At 42.8% G+C, this 20,725-nt stretch overlaps 1 protein-coding gene across 1 annotated transcript in view; it reads left to right on the plus strand.

The window, feature by feature from the left end:
- Positions 1 to 20,725, plus strand: part of afg2a (AFG2 AAA ATPase homolog A) — a 99,082-nt gene that overhangs the window by 18,095 nt on the left and 60,262 nt on the right. The window contains 4 exon segments of the mRNA XM_069169419.1: positions 4,795 to 5,004; positions 8,964 to 9,017; positions 9,315 to 9,394; positions 13,653 to 13,779. Coding sequence (XP_069025520.1) covers positions 4,795 to 5,004; positions 8,964 to 9,017; positions 9,315 to 9,394; positions 13,653 to 13,779 — 471 coding nt within the window.

Below are 20,725 nucleotides of genomic sequence, written 5' to 3' on the forward strand. Positions count from 1 at the left end.
CTGCACATCTGCTTCCTCGGCGGGAAGAGTCGAGTGATTGATTTGCGCTCCGGTGATCGGCACGTCTGAGGACGCTCGCTGGTGTAAACCTCGGAGGCTGGAGGCGTTCGAAGGGTTCAGGTCGTAGGTCGCCCGTGAGGAGTACTTTCATTCGTGCTCTGTGCCCCGGTGGGCGGGGTTTAACTTTTTTTTTTTTCAAGGCAAGCAGTCAAACTGCAGACCTGGCGTGTCACTCAATCCTTTATACAGTATACAGTATGTCCTAAGAACCAACTGATGGTAGTTGGGTGGTCAAAGGTCAAAGTTCAAAGTCACCGTGACCTCACGTTTGCCCCCCACCCTCTCATCTGTCCGTCCCGTTCGTGTGAACGCCTTATATCAAGACCGCCGTGAAGGGATTTTGGTTAAAATTTGGCAAGGGAAAATTCACTTGGTACCAACGAAGACCCGATAAGATTTAGATGTTTCAAGGTCAAAGGTCAAGGTCACTGTCACCTCACATTTAACCCACGACTATGAACGCAATCTTTCAGGAATTTCTTCAAATTTGTCACAAATGTTTACTTTGGCTCAGCTCATGGACGCTTTCAAATTTTGAAGGTCATAAGTCAAGGTCATGAGTCAAGGTCACTGCGAGTTCAATATCTATATGGGTTTGGACAGATATACACGTAAGCTGCAACTTGAGCGGTGAGCGAAGGCATGTACAACCGCTCGGCCGTAATTGTAAGTTGGTTCTTTATCATTTTTTTTTTGTGCGTTCAAGGAAACTTGATGATGATGAACATCTGAGCAGCGACCTTTGTAGAACAAATTGAAAGTGAAATAATATCCACGCAGCCTCCCACAAGATCATCTCGCATCCTTATCCCGGGGCTTTTGACCTCGGCGGCAGTTCATCGGCAGCTTTAGACGGAAAATTGTTCAAGCCGATCAAACTTGTCGCTCGAGCCGCGAACGTCTCGTCGGCCGACATTTCCGAGGTCACGAACTCGCTAATCTCAGCGTTTGGGTAGTTGTGTAAGAATCGGTGTAATCTTGTCGGGCTTTGATGAAATAAGGGCTCGAACTTCCTGCTGCTTTCTAGAAAACATTAAATCTTCTACCGGTGACCTGCTGCTGCTCCCATAAATAATGATTTCAACTGAGCAGAGCCGTCGCAAATGTTCGTACCGCAACGCCTCCCTTTTGGATCTTTTTCCTCGTAACTAATATTCCACTGATTTACAATCCAGATTGAAATCTTATCTAACGTCCCACGCACAACATCATTTTTTTTCCTCAACCTGTCAGTACATCACAAAGTAATGATACCGTGTTACAGTGACTGCACCAACACTGAAAAAGCATCATTCAGCAAAACTAATATCGTTATTTTCTACAGTTTACACTGAAGTTTCTCGCTCTTATACGTCACAAAAAACCCTTTTCGAGTGCCCATCTTGTTTCCTTTTTCTTTCGTCTTCGTCCATCTCTCTTAACTCGTCTCCATCCTGCTCACCTGTATATCCTCCATTTCTCCATCTATAAGCCAGTTTTTTTTAGTTTTTTTTTACGCTTGCTTTTATCTGGCGCCGCTCTTTTTGATTTCGTTTCATTGCTCCTCTCGGGTCTTCAAATGAGCGCTTCGGTTCGCTCGCCTGCTTCCGGCCTATCTCCTGATCTCTGCAGCTCTCTCTCCTCCCTCTCCTCCATTCGTCCGTTCCTCTCTCTCTCTCTCTCTCTCTCTCTCTGTCTCGCTCGGCGCTGTCCATAAATTGTTCGGTATTTACAGTATGTGGCCAGACGCCAGGTTTCCATTAGGTGCTTCGTTCCCCGGAGACGGCGCCGGTGGCCTGGGATGCGTTACCTCTGGATGGAGAGCAGGCGGAGGGGAGGCGAGGAGGGTGGTGGTGGTGGTGGTGGTGGTTGAGCATGTGAGGAGGAAGTCAAAGTGAGGGGAAGGGAGTGAAGAGCTATAAGCAGCAGCATTAAAGAGCGAGAGATGCAGTGATAACTAGAGGAAGGAAAGAAGACGACTGTAGAGAACCGAAAAGATGAAGAGTAGTCAGGAAGGAGCACGTCGACGCTTCTGGAAAGTAAAAGTCTTGATTGGCGCTGCACCTCATTAGTTGTTAATTAATCAGTTGATTACATTTTTTTATGAAAAGATAAATGGACATCCTCAGAGCCAAAAGATAATACCTGTAAACTGCTCGTCTGTTGAACCAACAATCCAAAATCAAAAGTATATAAATATGGGAAATTCTCACATTTAGAACAGGAACCAAATATGTGACATTGTTGCTCGACTTTTCTTTCTAGTTATTGATAATCAATATTGTTAGCAAGTCATTCACTTGATTGAAAAATTGTCTGATTCGTCACTACATCTGTGCAATAATGCTTTTAATGTTTCTAGTTTTTTGTACAGAGAAATGCATATTTTATTATATTATATATATTTATTAACTAGTTTTAATCCTCTTTTTATTTTTAAGCTGCTAAGAAGACTATATATATATATGACAATAAAGAATTAAATACATTTTTTGATCACATGACAACGACAAGTTCAGACTCATCAGCACTTTATGGATTAAGCCATCCAATCAGAAAAAATGTCCTCTCAGCGTAAATGTGCCTATAAATCACATATGCAGAAAAGAACAAAAAAATCGTATAAATAACTTATACACTAAAAATAAGAAAGCCAAGCTTCCAAAAACTAACTAAATAACTTCAAGGTCAGGGGAGAAATCTGATGACTGACCGGCTACAGATTTCTTTTTTTTAGAGTCCAGACTGCTACAGTGCAGATAAACACGGCGTGTATGACTTCCTGCAAAACCGGATTTTCTTTCCTTTCTTGTGCACGCGAGTGTAATGAGAGAAAAGCCAAGAGGACAGGAAAAACAGTAGATAGAGATAAGTGAGATAACCCACAAGAGGAGGAGGAGGAGGAGGAGGTGGCAGAGAGGGTATGAATGTAGATGAAAAAGGAGATAAGAGAGGGAAAGATGGGAAGAGGAGGAAGAAGTGGAGACGGAGCGAAGGAAGAGAGTAAAAGAAAAGTGACAGGAAGGGTGGAAAAAAAAAAAAAAGGCTTTATCTGCTTTATCTCCTCCGGTCCCTCCCTCCCTCCCTCCTTCTCTCCCTCCCTCCATCTGTCAGACAGACAGCTGCTGGCGGACTCTCTCTGTTGCTCGCTCGCTCTGTCCAGAGTCTCCCCCGATTCAACTCGGTTCCTCCGTCTCCGTCCAAATATGCTTTTTATATTTCACCCCCTCCCCCTCTCTCCCTCTCCCCCTCTCCCCCTCTCCTCCCCTCCACCTGACTCCTGTCATCAGTCTGGAAGAACCACAAATCTTCGCGGTCAGAGAGTTTAAAAAAAAAAAAAAAGAAGAAGAAAAAAAAAGAAAATAAAAAAAGGTCCTCGTACGGGTTACATGAAACCGTCGGTGACGTCAGCGTGCAATCAAGAGTGTGTTTGGTCCGTTGCATTTATTGTTGGCGACGTGTTTTTTGAGCTGCAGCAGACTGATGAGGGTTCAGATGAACTGGACTTTGAGTTTAATGGTGATCCTTCATTAGGGCTTGGACACTCGCTGTTGTCCGCGTCGAGCACACAATACTTCCAGCAGTTTACTTGATTGCATGTTACTGTGCGAATGACTGATGGCACTGAAGCTGACGCTGTTTAATTTCAACAATTTGACCCTATGAAAAAGTTCCAGGTCATCTGCGCCTGCTTCTGTTAATAATAAGGCTCGCTTTGTTTCTTCTTCTGCTAGTTTTTTTTCTTGTATCGCTGTTTTTACAACTAGTACTTCTTCCTCTACTCCGACGTGTAGGTTGTGTTCCAGATGAAGTACTTCCCTTAGTACACCAACATATAGTACACTTACATTTCCAGGTACAGTTGTGCAGTACTTGAGCTTTGACGGGGTGGTGTTGTCTCAAATTTGCACGCTGTCGTTGTGCAAGGACCGGAAATAAACTGCAGCACGTCGCCCCCGGCAACATGTTTGCCGGCTTTTATTATTACCTATAATTATTTTAACCAGAAATTAACATGTTTTTGTGCCCTAAACACTTCTTGTGGGGTGTTTTGCAACAGCTGCAGCTTCCTCAGACGCCTTCATGTGAAAATTTTTTACGTTGGTGGATTCCTGCCTTTTCGTTACGTAGCCAAGATGGCGGCCGTTGTTTGACGCTCATTTTTCCAACTGTTTTGAGTGCATCATCCTGGTACTTGTAGCGCACGAGATGTTTCCATACTTGACAGTGTAAAGCACTTATGCAGTTAAAATAGAGAGCGTTAGTACGGCAAGTACGCTACTTATCCTTGTCTTTTATTATTGTTTATAGCTACTTGTGTTTTCTGTTTACACTGTGGTTAAAATTGTCTCACCAGACACCAGATTTAAAAACGCTGTATATTGTGAAATAGGGAGGCGTTCATCTGGTGGTCATTACCAGCGCTGACTCATTTTATAAAGGTGTGAATGTAACAAACGTTTATTCATATGCTGAAACTCCCTCGCTGTTAAATTGTGGGACGATTTTTTTTTTTGGTTTAGTTCTCGAATAGGGATGCCAAACTGTTATGTTAAATAAAGTGTCATGAGATATTTTTATGTGAAAGTGTTTTGGTTTTTTTTTGGTGGGGGGGGCTTCTCTCTCTTATCTTCTATTATGATATGCATCGGGCCGCCTGCCACAGAACTGCCAAAATACGCCTAAATTAAAAAAAAAAAACCTTTCTCCTCCACTTTATTTATTGTTTTTTTACGTCACGCTCTCTCCTTCCAGGTCCGCTGGTCGGATGTCGGCGGGATGGAGGAGGTGAAGCTGAAGCTTAAGCAGGCCGTTGAGTGGCCTCTCAGGCACCCCGAGGCCTTCACCCGCATGGGCATCCAGCCCCCTAAAGGAGTCCTGCTCTACGGGCCCCCGGGCTGCTCCAAGACCATGATAGCCAAGGCTCTGGCTAATGAGAGTGGGCTCAACTTCCTGGCTATCAAAGTGAGTTTCTGTCAATGGGTCATAATGGTGTTTCATTTTCTTTGTCCAGACAAGATTTTAAAAAACAAAACAAATTTGTTGTACTGGAAATGCTGCTTGTTTTTTTTTTTTTTATTAATTTTTTTTTTTTATTTTTTTTTATCTTTGATACATAAATATGAACAAATAATGTTTTACAGATGTTCTCCTTCATATCAGTTTCTCTGTTCAGTCTCCTGCCAAAAGCACTGCATGTGACTCAGCCAATAGTTTGACAACTTGATGATTCGGTCTCGTCTCTTTTCAGCTCAACCTTTGTAACTTAACATCGTTCATGTAGATTGGCATTACCTTTTCCCATAGAAGCAACAATAAGGACATAATTTGATATAAAAAACACACTTCTCTCATGTGCATTATAAAGACCAGTTTTAAGATGAAATGTGCCATGTAGGATTTTTGTATCTTGAAAAGGCAGAAAGGTTGAACTGCTGTAACTCTTTACTTTCCCTTAAAATGCTTTTTGTTTGGAAAAATACAGCCCGACTTACAGTATTATATTCACCGTACTCTACTGTATCAGAGGGTTTCAAGTCTCCATTCAAACTTAGATATTCAAGACTTTGGGCTCTATTTCAAAGCTATAAGTACACGGTCATATATGGGTGGGGGTACGTCGTGCCCAAATTAATCATAGGTGTGCTTTGGGTGTAAACGGGAATTAAACCAATCAGAGTGTCACCTCTCATTCCCTTCGGTAGATTGCTATTGCAAAGGCAGGTTTTCCAAATATTAGAAAAGAACGCTTCTCTGCAGAGGAAACAAATCTGCTCGAACACAGATCGATGTACCCAATAATAATCTTTCACCCTGTAATTTTTTTTTTTTTTTTTTTTTGCCTTGTGTGTGTGTGTGTGTGTGTGTGTGTGTGTGTGTGTGTGTGTGTGTGTAAAAGCACCTCATTTTATGTGTGTGTGTAAAAGCACCTCATTTTAAGACCACCCGGCCAACGAGCACACGTATGGGCGGAAACCAGCTCACTTGTGTTGTGCTTGGCGCCGTCTTTTTTTTTTTTTTCGCCGGGCATAAGACGTGTTTTTATAGCTTCACATTTCCATTCAAGGGAAATATCCAGGATGTCTTGAGCATCATGTTATACACACTTCCCCCCCAAAAAAATTCAGCCCGGCATATTTTTTATGTCTTTTGAAAACTTTGGGATCTCCATTACAATCTGCGGGTTTTGTAAATACTGTTCGACCAGTGGGATTTAAGAGGTTAAAGTATATAAAAGATTAAAATGGTGCTCATGTCTCAGAGATATCTGATGTGTTGAAGTGGCGGCGGTGATGTTTCCCCCGACGACCTGAAGGCGGTGTGGCTGCTCAGCTTCCTCTGCAAAGAGCTTCCTCGTCTGACCTTTGACCCCGTGTTTGTCTCCTCTCATTCATCACCGCATCCTCTCTGCCCCCTCCCACCACCTACACCTACACCTACACACACACACCTGTCAGAGCCCGGTTGACGGAGATTGATTGATCAGCTTGTTGAACTGTTGATCAATGAATATCAAAAAAGAAAGAAAAGGAAAAAAAAAAAAGTGTTGCCCTGCAACGACAGGAAGTGGACGGCGACAAATGTTGATGTGAATCAGAAAGAAATAAAAACGTTTTTTTTTCTTTGACCTCTGACCAAAAAAGTTAAACTTAAGACACCTTTAAGAAGTTCCTCTAATTTTGTTACAGCTTTATAGATGAACAAATGAAATGTTCCCATGAGTCAGGGAATATCAGGGAATTTTAAAAAAAAAACTATTTTTCAGTCAGGTATATAGATATATACATATATACATACATATATATATATATATATGTATATATACATACATATATACATACATATATATATTTTTTATATGTCACAACCAGGATAAATTATCATGTCTATGCTATTAAACTGCAGGCATCAGTCAAACATCAAATTATTTTATTGTTTCGAGGTATCATCTTGTTTTCAAATGGGTCCCGGCAACACGTCACATTTCAGAGATGCACCAATAAGTAGCTGAAATGTTTTGACTGTCTCAACTCCTGGAGGCTCCATAGTCTTTAATACAAAGGCTCATAAAGAAACAGTTGCACCATAATCTTGGTTTGAAGTCATCACAAAAAGAATCCGCACCATGAAAAAGGGTAAAAAACATCCTGTCCCTCCTGGTGAAAGCTGCTCTTCCACCATCTGCAATAACAGTATCAGGTTTTTTTTTCCAGCGCGGCGGTTGCTTTGACATAGATACGTTATCCAGATTTAAATGTGGATACTTTAAGGCTCAGCCTGTTTCCTCCATGTGAAAAAAAGCCCTATTATCATCTTGTCAATTTCAGTTTCCTCCCTCTGCAGCCACTCAAACACACTCACATCCGCAGATGCCATACATGCACATTACCCCCCCCCTCCTCCCCCCTCCCACACACACACACACACACACTCGTATCTCTACTGTGTCAACGGTTTTTTAAACTCACCGTGTCCAGCCCTCGCTTGGCCACAGACAGAGAGAGAGAGAGAGAGGAACCTGGGATTAATGAGTCGAACCTCCACACTTACTGCAGGAGACAAAGGGGCTGGGAGTTTAAGTGTCATCTCCTCCGTCAGCCCGGAGGTGTTGAAAGGGTGGATCGCAGCAGAGGAAGTTCTTCTGAGGGCTGAAGTGGATGTTTATCTGCTCCGAGAGATGAGGGAGGAAGAGGACTCCAAAGTTAGAAAGAAGAGAGCGTAGTGGAGGTTGAGGTTCGGAGGAATCAGGGTTAAGATCTGTAGTGGAAGTAGTAGTCCACCCTAAACTGCCTCAATCTGTGTATGAAAACAACCCGCATCCACAAGTTCCCCTCTTCCACTCTGAAATGGCTTGATCTCTTCTTTCATGGTCATTTTTATTTTTATCTGCCAACATCAAAAATTATGCTTTGCTGCAACAGTCTGGTTGCTATGCCAACATATCAGGCAAAATGAATGTATATAGACATTAAAAATGTGTTCTACAGAAAGTTATCCTGAAGGAGCATTAGTAAAAGCCAGAAAGCATTCGACCAAGTTAGTAACATGCACTTAAAAACTTTTTGAGAATACCAGATTTCACTTTCTTAAAGTTTTCTTTCTAGGAACTGTTTTTTAAAGGAATCTGTGGGTTTTTGGAGGCCGACACCTGAGTGGAAAAAAATCTAGGGTGCATTTATTCTGAGCAGCAATAAGCTTCCTGAGTAAAAATTTGAGAAGAAATTGTAACTAAATGGGAAATAAGCTGCTTATTTGATACCGTCATCAAAGCTATAAAGAAAAAAGAACCTCGACAAAATTTATCTCCTGGTTCTTGCAGAAACGGTTAATCTGGCTAATCTGTTGCATTGTTCAGTTTTGGTTCTAAATCTTTCTATTTCACCTGTGAGAATATGCCAAAGATTGGATTTGTATTTATTTTGTGTACTAATAGCACCATTAACGATAACACACACTCACACACACACACACACACACACACACACACACACACACACACACACACACACACACACACACCCTGCTGTCCTTCATGATATTGTCAGGGTACGCTATCACTGTTTTACCGCCTTCTCCTTTTTAAGTCTCCCAAAGATGTGACGGAGAAGCAGCTGCTTTTATGCTCCTTTAAGATTGTTACGTCTCATATTAAACAGCTACACAAACAGAACTGGAAGCTTTGCAAACAAATAAACAACCTCCTGTTAATGATGAAAAATTTGTTCATGTTCGAAATCTTTAAACTCAACCGCCGACATCCTCTACGGGGATCCACGAGTTTATTGTACTCAGTGCAGGGAAAACAAAACACATCACTTTGGCTTGATTAATAATTTTATTTATTTCAGTGTCAAATTATAGAACAAATCTTACAATTAAAATGTACAACTTTAAATTTAAACCTTTTTTAATTTGTCTTTCAGGGGCCAGAATTACTCAGCAAGTATGTCGGGGAGTCTGAAAGAGCCGTGAGAGAGGTGAGTGCACTGAAACCTCCCTCACCTGATTTATTGTAACCGACTCTTATGTCGATGGGAAGTTATTCAAATCAACCTTTTTTTCTACGTCGCTTTATTCTAACCGATCTGAAGTGTTAAAAGTGGAGCGCTCTGACTATTTTTAACCTGACATTTTATGGCCTCAATGAGTGCTGTTGTATTTCCTCTGTATGTTTGTGTCACTGGGAAATGATTCACTGGTCCTGCCCCCCTCCACCCCCCCCTTCTCCTCCTCCTCCCTTCCCTCCTCTCTATTGTTGCCGACTCGGCTTGCAGGTGTTTCGGAAAGCGAGGGCCGTTGCTCCCTCCATCGTCTTCTTCGACGAGATCGACGCCCTCGCCGGTGAAAGAGGAAGGTAGAGCGTGTTTCTATTCCTAAAACCCGTAGAAATAGCACACCAAAACCAGACCAGAGCTCACCCTCCCACGTGATCACTTTTGCATTTCCTCTGGTAATTGTTCACTGCTCACGAACGAGCGCTGCTATTTCCAGCGCCGCGGTCATTCATTGTCCGGCTGATGATAAATGCACAATCATCGCCGGGGTCTGCTTTCATTTACCGTAGCCGTAGCCTCTTGCCCCACAAAACCTCCCAGTGATTCATATATGATGGATGGAGCAAACATCCTCTCTCTCTCTCTCAAAAAAAAAAGTCTGCATGACTGCGCTGTCAAAGCCGGTTCGCTCCGTTCCCATGGTGTCCTCTCAGGAGTTTTTTTTTTTTTTTTGGGGGGGGGGGGGCTTTTTCACCACCGGCGAACACACAACGCAGTCTTGTCCGGAGGCGCTTCAGTGGGATGGCACTGGGAACATCTGTGGCTTTAGAGGAAAGAGGACGAGGAGGGATGGGGGGGGGGGGGGGGCAGGCAGAGGACACAGACCGGAGGCGCACAAACACTTCATTGTGCCCTTCCACGGCAGATGGGGAAGGTCAAATATGCAGCGTGCTTCCTGGTAAACCAGTCGATGAAACTAAGTGTTGTAGGAAGGAGCACAGAAAGGCCGGCGGGCTGAACTTTGAGAAATGAAGTGGGCCCTTTAAATGCATCCACTGCTAAACTGCGTCGAAGACATCACAACATTTTCATGTCGTATTTGTTCATGTACTTCTGCTCCCGAAAGGTTGAATGATCTTGAACGTTTGTCAAACAAACATCATATTGCACGTTTCCATTGGAATTACCACCATGTCTTTAATCGTCTCAGTGCTGTTTTTATTAACACAAATATTTAGTTTGTCTTCTGAGAAAAATAAATAAAATCATACGAAATATTTGGCTCCTGATATTCAGTACATGGTTTGGGACCCATCGGGGGTTGAATGATTAATTTGTCACATGGTGCCGTGTGTTAGGTTGTTGCTGATCTCCAATCAAATCCATTGTCTCTACATTTAAAGTTGAGGAACTCTCCACAGTAAACAAATCAAAACTTCTTCCTTCTTGCTGATATTGTCAGTCGCGGACACAACTGTTACCACGGCGACAATACAACTGCTGCTACTGCCGAGAGGCTTTTTCTAAAAACGTGATAGTGTTTTATATCATAGAGTTGATTATTTATTTATATTAATTGCGAATTTGAAGCATAAACTGGACGCAATTTCCGGGTCTGACCAGTGAGACCGATGCGGAAGTGCCTTAAGGTGCAATACCACCGAGGGGCCACTAGGGGTTGGCTCCAAAAAGGCTCTGGCTCCATAGACTCCCGTTCAACTTCTCTCATGAAATACAAAGTCAATCATGTTTTTCCACGAGTTCCGGTAGTGTCGCTCTCCAAAGTCACTCCTTTTTATTAGTTTTCTGGCGCTCCATCTGGAAATAATCCCATCTGTAATTAGATATTACACCTCAAAAAAAGGGCCTGTGGTGCAGTTAGGTTTGCGTCACGGCCAGTTGAGGCTTCATTTAAAGACGAAAGTACTAAAACGTGTTTTTTTTTTTTTGTGTTGTTGCTAAATCAGTGATTTCATGCAACGAGTGTTCAACTTTTCAACGCGTGGTCTCAGTTCTCGTCTCTCGTTTCTTTCTTTTTTTTCGAGATAGACGGGATGTTTGGAAGAAGCACCATCTTTACATAAAACGCTACTTTCCTCCTCTTGTATCTTACTCACTTTCCAACTGTCAGGCTTGACAAGCTGCGTCTTTCAATAGGTTACACTTTTGAACCTGGAACAAAGTTTCTACACCACAACTCTTAATGCCGTCTCGGCTCATTTCTAACGTACAGGATACGACTCTATTGCAGCTTGTCTTCATCAGTCATTTATTCATTCTCCGGTGGGACCGACAAGTTCTCTCTGCTTCCACAGTATGATTGAGCGTCCCTCTCCTTATCTTGACGTTTAATTTTGTGTATGTACTCTAGTTTGTCAGCTCCTTTGCGACGGACGTGGAGCTGGACCTGTGCCTCGAGGCCACTCACTATTTTCAAAAAAAAAAAAAAAAATGCACTTAGCGCCGATCTGTAAAGGTTATTTATCGGTCTTCACTTCCTGCCGTGTTTAATCAATGAAGTGGCTCACGCACACCGGCAAGAATTCAAAACTGTTGACACAACCAGACAGCCTCTTGCTGTATAGTGTATATATATGTGTGTGTGTGTGTGTTTTCCCTCTTGAGGCAGGAGATGAGAAGCACCTGTAAATCTGTCAGCCAACCTGCCACGAGTCCAAACTGGTGGAATGAAATGAAGACAGGAAGAGAGGGAGAATAGGGGAGGGGGGGGGGGGCAAAAAAACAGACAGCGAATGTCGGACAGAGGCGGAGATTGACAGACGAAGGAAGACAAAAAGGTTAAAAAAAAAAAAAAAGGTTCAGGTTGGACTGAAATGAAAATAAACTGCCGTCGTGAAAGTTAAGACAAAAAAGACAGAATATTCACGATTTGAAGAAAAAATGTCCTTTATTGCACCTTTTATTTCCCCCTCCTGTAATATTTTCCACTTTTCTTGTCTTTTTTTTTTTTTCCCCTTTTCATCCTCACATCCTATTTCATCCTCTTCCTCAGCTTGTCACCACCTTTTACTTTTTCCTCTCTCTCGACGTTTTCTCCTCATACTTTTTCCTCTTTTGCACCTTTTCTTCGTCACTTCACCGTCTCCTCTGCCTGCCTCCCGTCTCTCCGGCTATCTCCGCTCACCCAAACTTTCCTTCTCGCTCGCTCTCCCTCTCCCTCTCTGCCCTCATATCTCAGTGACAGAGCTCTTTTGTGTTCCTCTGCAGTCTTGTCTGTGCTAATGACGTCTGGCACTTCCGCTCGCCCTGTCAACAGAGACTGTGTGTGTGTGTGTGTGTGTGTGTGTGTGTGTGTGTGTGTGTGTGTGTGTGTGTGTGTGTGTGTGTGTGTGTGTGTGTGTGTTTTGAGCTGGGAAGGATGGCTGTCTGCACTGTGGAAAATAACCACCTTGCAACGCAGTGACTAACACATTGGTGGGTTTTTTTAAACGATAAAGTTTGTGATATTCTATTTTACAGTTCTTCGGTGCGATAAAGTCGTGTATGTTGTTTTTTTTTTTTTTTGCCCTTAGCGCTGAACGTTGGACGTTGTCCAGGATTTTTTTGGGGGGGGGGGTAAAATGGCGCGCTCGTCACTTTCTACACAGCCGACCAATCGCAGTTAAGGTGGGCGGGACAAACGGAATTTACTGTTTACACTGGCAGCTGATTGGGCCGCTATTCGGAGTGGCTGAGCTAAAGCTAATACGAGCAGGGTATTAGCTGACTATAAGTTCAATTATTATACGTATTATAGTTTTTATTTCTTTTTGCTTTTTCTCACAATTGCTCCATTCAGCCCAATGGAAGCACTCTTGTCAGTGTCCTTACTCCTCTCTGGCACACTTAAACAAGGGCCTCTCAATAATTAAGGCCTATTGTTCAAGGAATTATTATTCCACCTTATTATTATTCTCTGTAAACAACTGCATTTTTGGAGGCTTTATCATATTCAAAAACTCATGAAAGTTGGTACACGCGTCTCTCCCGGCGAAAAATGTCGGATTTTAGTGGCGTCGTGTGTGGGCGTGGCCAAATGGCCCGCCAGCGCCCCCTAAACAGATGCCCCGGCGGCAACAATTTACATTTCTCTTTCATGTCACGTTGAGTTAATGTGTGTGTAACCTTTTCTGCCAGCCATTCTGCCAATGAAAGTACCTGCTTATAGTTTGTCACTGAAACTTTCCTACAAGTATTCAAGAACTGGAAAAAGTTTCTCGATTATGTAATATCGCACATACTGTGATGAATGAGAAAGGATTTAGGCATGTGTTGTATTGGACTCCTTGGACTCTTCTTATTCATCCATCATACGTTGAACTCCATTATTTCTTGCATTATTCTATTTTTTTTTTCCCCCTCTACATTTCTTCCTTTTTCCACCTTTATTTCTCTCCGTGAGTCTCCATCCTCTCTTTCATCCGTCATCGTATCTAGAATTTATCGCTTCACACACAATAATTCAATCAGTAATTTACATTTTTTCTTTCCAGCGTGCGTCCCCTTTCCCTCTCTGTCATCCATCCTCCCGCTCAATCGTCCGTCCACACATCACTCTCGTCTCTTTTTTACGTCTCCTTACGCTCATCCGTCTTATGTCCTCATCCGTCCCTTCAGCTCGTCGGGTTCCGGCGGTGTCGGCGACCGGGTCCTGGCTCAGCTCCTGACAGAGATGGACGGCATCGAGCAGCTCCGAGACGTCACCGTGCTGGCCGCCACCAACCGGCCCGACATGATCGATAAGGTAAACAGACGCCGGCTCTCCGTCTTCATCTCTCTTTCCTCCTCTTTGGTCGGTGATTGATAGGGTCGAGGAGATGTTGTTTGGATCTCCCACGTCCACCCACCCCCACCTCCTCGTTTACTCTGTTGCGCATGATTGATAAGGTTAAAGGTCGCTTGCTCCGGTCTGTCTCCCTGGACTGGCTCTTTGAATGCTACTGGGTGAATCGGTTGCCAGAAAGCTTTTTTACGGTTTGGTTTCAGCTTCGGACGCATTTATGTTCTCTCACCTTGAAGCTTCTCCTTTTGTTTTGTTAGTTTGAACTCTTTCAAGAAGAAGAAAGATGTGGTTCATTATTACTGAAAAGGAAAATAATTCACTTTATAACACTAAAGGTTTATGGGTATAAAGAGGCTGCAACTAATTATTTTTTGTATTTGTTGTTGGTTGGACCACAGTAACAAGTCTGTTACTAAACTAAACTTAACCTAACATTGCTTAGTTTAGCTTCACTTAATTTAACTTGGCTTCACTTAGCTTAACTTTACAAAACTTTGCTAAACTTAGCTTTACTTTACTTTACACAAACTTCTACTACACTTTATTGCCTGACTTGTTCTTTTGCACCGTCCTCCGGTCACAATTAAAGTTTACAGCTACTTTGGTTAATGACCAAATACGTGCAAAACTAAGTGGCATTCCCTGTAACCAGAGCTGTACTTTGTGTTTAGTGCTAAACCAGCACGGTGACCATTATACGTGATTAGCATTCGGCCTGATAGTCATTCTGACGTTAGCATTTAGCTCCAACCGTTGCCGCGACGCTTGGTATTTTTTTTAAGCAGGAGCAAATGTTCAAAACATTCACGTAAAAATAAAAAAAAATGTCCCTAGTCAGCACCACTGAGGTTCGAGGTGATATTTGAAGATTTGGCTTAAGTCAAGCCAGCGAACAACTCGAACCATTTCACCTCTGATTCGGTTAATTCGCCACTCGCCAAAGGTAAAACAATTGTCTCCTCTTCTTTTCGTTCTCCCCACTTCAATTCCAATTCAGAAAAAGTGGGAGATCCACCTTTTAGTCCTTTTATTCCTCTGCTTCCCTCCGTTTTTTTTTTATTTTTCCACCCTTTTATCTCCTTCCCTTCCTCTTCCCATCCACAAAAGCTTTCTTTGGTCTCTTATCCACCCATCTCCGCCTTAATGAAATTTCCTGAGTGCTGATCAAAGACGGAGTCTGTGGCTCGTCAAAGAAGGACACAGGAAAGGAGGATGTCGCGGCGCTCTTTAAGCTCAGGCAGCTGTACGTCTCTGTCTTTCTTCCACTTTTCTTTCTCTTTGCTTCTGCTGATCTACTTAGTTTAAAAATATCTTATGTAATGATAATAACGGTACATAAACATATGAAATAATTGCTAACTTCTGTAAAAAAAAGTACGAAAATTACTTGAAGGAATTTTTGCCAAATTTCTTTTACCAAAAATGAAAAAAAGATTCTCCCTAAATGAAGCGTTTATTTTACGTTTTATCGTCCATTTCTGCTTTCCATTTATAAATGATAATATAAACTGGTAAGTAATCTCAAATCCATCAGCACAAATCCTCCTCATACATTTTTTGGGTAACCTCCCCCCCCCCCAACCCCTCCACCCCACCTCCCCCACTCACCCCCACTTGTGGAGAATTGATCCATCGCTGCGGTGGAGGAATGACAGCAACTTCCTCCACCGCTACAACTGGTTGCCGTCTCATTTCAAACTCCATTAGTGCCACGGCGGCTAAGAAACAGGCTGAGTGTGTAGTTGTGTGTGTGTGTGTGTGTGTGTGTGTGTGTGTGTGTGTGTGTGTGTGTGTGTGTGTGTGTGTGTGTGTGTATCTAAGAGAAAGAAAGATGCATAAAAAAGGACAGCGAGAGAAACTCTTATTAACTGTCGGCAGGGGGTCAAGCCCCTGGGCGGACAGATGGGAAACCCCAGGTGTCCTTCCACAAGCTGGCCTCCCATCTCAGGAAGTGGTCCCCCTGCGCAGCTGAGAAATCAGATTACCCCCCCCCCCCCCTGCACCCCCCGCCCCCCCCGCCGAGTGTGTGTTTAGAGAGCTTCAAGTCATTTGAATGAGCTCCACTGAGAACGGATGAAGCCAAATGGGCCAGATAGGCACCACCACATTGCCCCCCCCCCCCTCGGTGCTCCCCCTTAAATTTTTAGCACCTTACTTTTCCTTTACCGCTCCTCCTTCGTCGCCTGTCAGTTCACACCGGAGATGGGCAGACATTACCATACCAATGACAGGATATGATGGGACAAATGAAGATTAATGGGACGCTCAGGGTGTCAATGAAGTCATTGTCGGGTGTTAGCGGTGCGGAGGAGGCTCCCGGGGGTGGTGGTGGTGGAGGAGAGAGGGGGTTTTGAGGGGGGGGGGGGGGCACAACTGTTTGACAGACACAGTGGGTGGGATGGAGAGAGGAAGAGAGAAGGGAGAAAGTGGAGTTTACTTTAGTTTGAAAGGACCTGTCGTCCATCTCTCAACCGGCGCTCCTCGGCAGTGGAGAGTTCTTATCAAGTTGTTTTCTTGTTTTCAGAATAAGGTTGTTTAGAAAAAGGAAACACGGTGAGAATCACTGACTGCGTATAAACGTGGATGAATCTTCCGGGTCTGAAAAACGAGGCCGATAAGGAAGCGCTTTAAGCTGCGATACCACAGAGGGCCACTAGAGGCAGGCTCCAAAGTCTCATCAAATTCGAAGTCAATAAGATTTATCTTTGTGTTGTTAGCTAAAGTTGCTCCTTCTTATTAGTTCCTGAAAATAATCCTGTCGTTAAGTCACAATAAAATGTGTTTTTGGGGGCAAGTCTTTTTGATTGACAGGCCTGCGGTGCCGCCAACTGCTCGTTGCCGCTTGGTCAGCATATGTTCTTTATTTCATGTACTGAATCAAGTTAAACTCTTTCAACGCAGAAATAATATCCAAGATGTGTTCAGGTTTTAGTCCTTGGAACAAATGTTTTTTTTGCAAGTCGACGAGCCGTGAAGCTGAATCACGTCCGAACAAACGGATAAGAAAAGATTACAAATACGTAGTTTTCACACGAGTGCGCACTTTTGTCGCAGGACTTTGTGTCAAAGCAGAAAAAGTGACAACTTCGATGTTGCTCTGTTATAACAAACGGGGAAAGACACTGCTACACTTCTACATCTGTTACTGCATATCAGCCTGTGTAAGATAAAGTCACGAAATGTGGGCAGCGTAAGGAGGTTATAGTCGCTTCCTCTGCGTGATGACATGTCACCAAACACACACACACACACACACACACCACTGCCCCTCTCAACCTTAGAAAAAAACCCTCTTCCACTTCCTCTTTCCTTTGTATTGCGCCAATCACCCGGTCCCACCTCTGACCCTGCGCCACCGAGTTGCGGTGATTGATTAGCGCCACCAGGAATATTTACCCAAGCCCGTTAGAAGGCAGCGGCCCCCTGTCACTACTGTTTGTCGAGCAGCTGTCCGTCTCGTCGATTGGACACACAAACACTCAACACGACACCTCCCTTTTTTGTTTTTTTTGTTTGTTTTTTGTTTTTTTTTACACCCCTTTTCCAGTTTGTCTAAAAAAACCACATTCCGACATTTTCCAGTTCCTCGTTGTTGCCTTATTCCTTTTTCGAAAGATAGCGTTGTTGTTTTTTTTTTTTTTTTGTTTCACTGTAAAAGCCCATTTGTTTACACTAATGTGTGCTGGGCTTTATCAGGAGGCTACTTGCAGTGGGGGAGATTACTAGCAGATGGGTCTTTTGTTTTGTGACCAGAAGTTACCAACTCGGCTCTTATCAGATCCAAAACAGAACACAGGCAACAAGTAGACTTGAAAGGTCAGCATGTCTCTTCCTAATACTTTATGCTGAAGATACATTTCACAGGTCGAGAATTGATGATTTTTATTCACTACATTTTGTCAATGTTTTCCGCTTTTAATAAACAGTGCACTGCTTTCAATATTTATATTTATATAGCTATTGTTCCACTATAATTGTAATAATAATAATAATGATGATAAACTTGATTTGTAATAGCACCTTTCATACAAGAAATGCAGCTGAAAGTGCTTTAATTGTCCTGACAGATCTTGTCCCGGCAAGTCTGTGCAGAGTCGCCCACCCACTTACAAATTTCCAGTTTTATCTTCCTGTTTTACTTCATCGTATTGTGGGTGAATTTGTGCCAGAAATGCTGTTTGAGTCACCAAAACATCTCCCCGGGCATGTTACCGTGTTGGAACAATGACAACAAATAAAGGCCTACCTTTGCCAGAACACGCTAAAATTAGATTTACTATGATTAATAAAAAAAAAGGTTTCAATTTGAAAAAGGAAAGAGTGCAAAATTATAAAAAGAAAATATCCAAATATAATCATTGCCAGCTGACATTTGCTGCATAAATAAAGTTAAATCAACTTAATATAATAAGTTAAATTTGTTTTTCTGTATAGTCATAATGTGACTAATACACAGCATGTAACAGCATTTTTTTTTTTTGGTCATATTTATTTTGTTGTTGTTGTGTCATTTTCCAGCAGTGGATCAGAAAGTCTGGTTGTCTCACTGTAGGAGGTTTTTTTTTCTGCCCTCTCAGACTCCTCCCTCTCTTGAAAAGTCTGCCGCTCGTCCTGCAGCGCAGCTTCTGAACAGGAGATGGCGCCAAACTTTGACATGGGTCACTACTTTTTGACAGTTTTTTGGTTTTTTTTTAAAATATAGTCATTCATACTCATTTATAAACCTGCCAGAATAAAATTACAAATGCTCAGCTTTAGTTATGTCTCAGAGAAACTAAACCTGTCATATTATTTAATAGCCTGGTGCTGTAGGATTATGATTTCTGTTAAAATTTTGCAGTATTTTTGCTCCTTCTATTCAGCGTTTGTGCTATTTGACCAAAAAGCTACACTATGAGATGTACTTTATGTCACTAAAACACGAGGATGTGGGTCTTTATGAACCTCCGTGGTGGTGGTGGTGGCAACATAATTGTCCAAACATAAACTGACGGTATAATAATCCATAACTGAAACCAAATTCATTATTTATTGTCTTGTAAGTTGATCAAAACTACTTTCCTCTTATATTTGACCACTCGTGCACGTGTCTGCGGTGCGTCCGGTCCCCCTGCAACTGTTCCTAACAAGCACTTGGAGCGTGTTGATGAGAGTCCACCCATCAGGTCCTTCTTGTGGCTTCGGCTTCAGAAGTAAATACCTGACATCAGGCCGGTTGTGAGCGGGCCGGACATCTGCCAGTGTTTTCGCAGCTCCTCTGGACGTCGCTAATTGTAATCACAGTTGAATTCAAGCAGACTGTAATTAGTGGGCCACTTGTTGGATATTCAGGGTATTAGCTGCAGCTTTGATTCTCCCGCCCTCCTCTCTCTCTCTCTCTCTCTCTCTCTCTCTCTCTGTGTGTGTGTGGCTTTCCATTCATGTGCGCTCACATGCCAGCGTCCCAGATGTTAATCGACGGGTGTTTTGCAAACGATTTATGCTTTTTGTTATCATCTGGCACAGTGAACCGGAACGGGTCAGGTCCTCCATCCTCATGACCGTTGAGAAAGCGTCAAACAAAGTTATAAATCAATTTATATATTAAAAAAAAAAAAAAAAGATTACAATTTTGTGCTGACATTGGAACTCATAGTTTCTTTTGGAATAAACATTTAATGTACGTCGTGGTAGAAAATGGCAACCCAAATATCACCCAAGGCTAATTGGTCTTTTTTTTTTTAGATTGCTTGGTTTTTCTGTCCAAACTGTCCAAAAACGAAAGATATTCAATTGACAAAGATACAAAATAGATGAAATGCTGCAAATCTTTCTATTTAAGAAGCTAGAACCAACACGTGTTTTGCATTTTTTGCTTGATATCTTTTTAATACTATTCATCTTAAATTACAAAGTTCTTTCTTGGCCCTGCAAACTCTCCTCAAGGTACAATTCGTAGCTGCACCGCATCTTTTCGACGGTATCAGTCTTCCTCTGCGGATCGAGTTGCTCGGTTGTCATGGAAACGTCAGATGTTCACCTTTTTCGAAGCATTTAAAACACTGTTTGTGCACGTTGTCCTGAAAGGCTACTTTCCGAGCTCGTTCTTGGCTTCGTCGACATCAGCTGACATCCAAATTGTCATTAATTAATTTCCCTTCAGTCAGCTGATGATTGGACGATTCATTTTTGCTGTTAGGGGAAAAGCTATCTGCCTCCAAAGTAACGTAACCTAAAGCAAACCATACATATTTTTTTTCGCACCTAAAGTACGTCTTGCTTTTTTGTTTGTGCACGTTGGCTCACGTGAATATCTCTTAATCCCATCTTCCGTAAAAGGAACGCCGCTTTTATCCGACTAAGTCTTCTCTCGAAAACATTTCGCTCTTTGTTTTCGTGGCCTCACGAGAGGGCATCGGAGGATCCTCCCGAGTGAATACCTTTTTTGTTTTGCCCCTTTTCTTCGGCAGAAACCTCCACCTGAGCCGCGCCTCCTCTCGACAGGAAGCTTCCCTTCGCTTAAAAAGAGTGTCTATAAGCCGGCCAGTCAAAACAGGCCATATTTTATTTTGTATTGCGCCGACGTTATCATCTCCCCCAAAGCTTTGCTCTCCTCTCGTGACGAGCCGAGCATGATGGAATCTCTATTGGTGCTGTCTTAAGGGATTAGAGCTTATTCACTGTTTTTTTCCTGACTGCACAGTTCTGAATAGAGCCCCGCCGCCACAGCGCAAGGTGCCCCGCTGAAGCTGAGCTGAGCCGTCCATACAGCCGCACTGTAGCTATTAGCGTCCCCACTGTTTACAGCTGGTTAGTTGAGTTTTCAACACGTAATACTTTGTATTGCATCTCTTCGCTTAATCATAATTCAATCGCAGCCCCGTTTGAGGGTATTCAAAAGTGTTTCCGTGCCCTGCTAATGTTTCTA

The sequence above is a fragment of the Embiotoca jacksoni genome, unplaced genomic scaffold, assembly GCF_022577435.1.
Source record: "Embiotoca jacksoni isolate LCO1_2020_lvr unplaced genomic scaffold, fEmbJac1.0.p SCAF_45, whole genome shotgun sequence".
In the NCBI taxonomy this organism is placed as follows: domain Eukaryota; kingdom Metazoa; phylum Chordata; class Actinopteri; family Embiotocidae; genus Embiotoca; species Embiotoca jacksoni.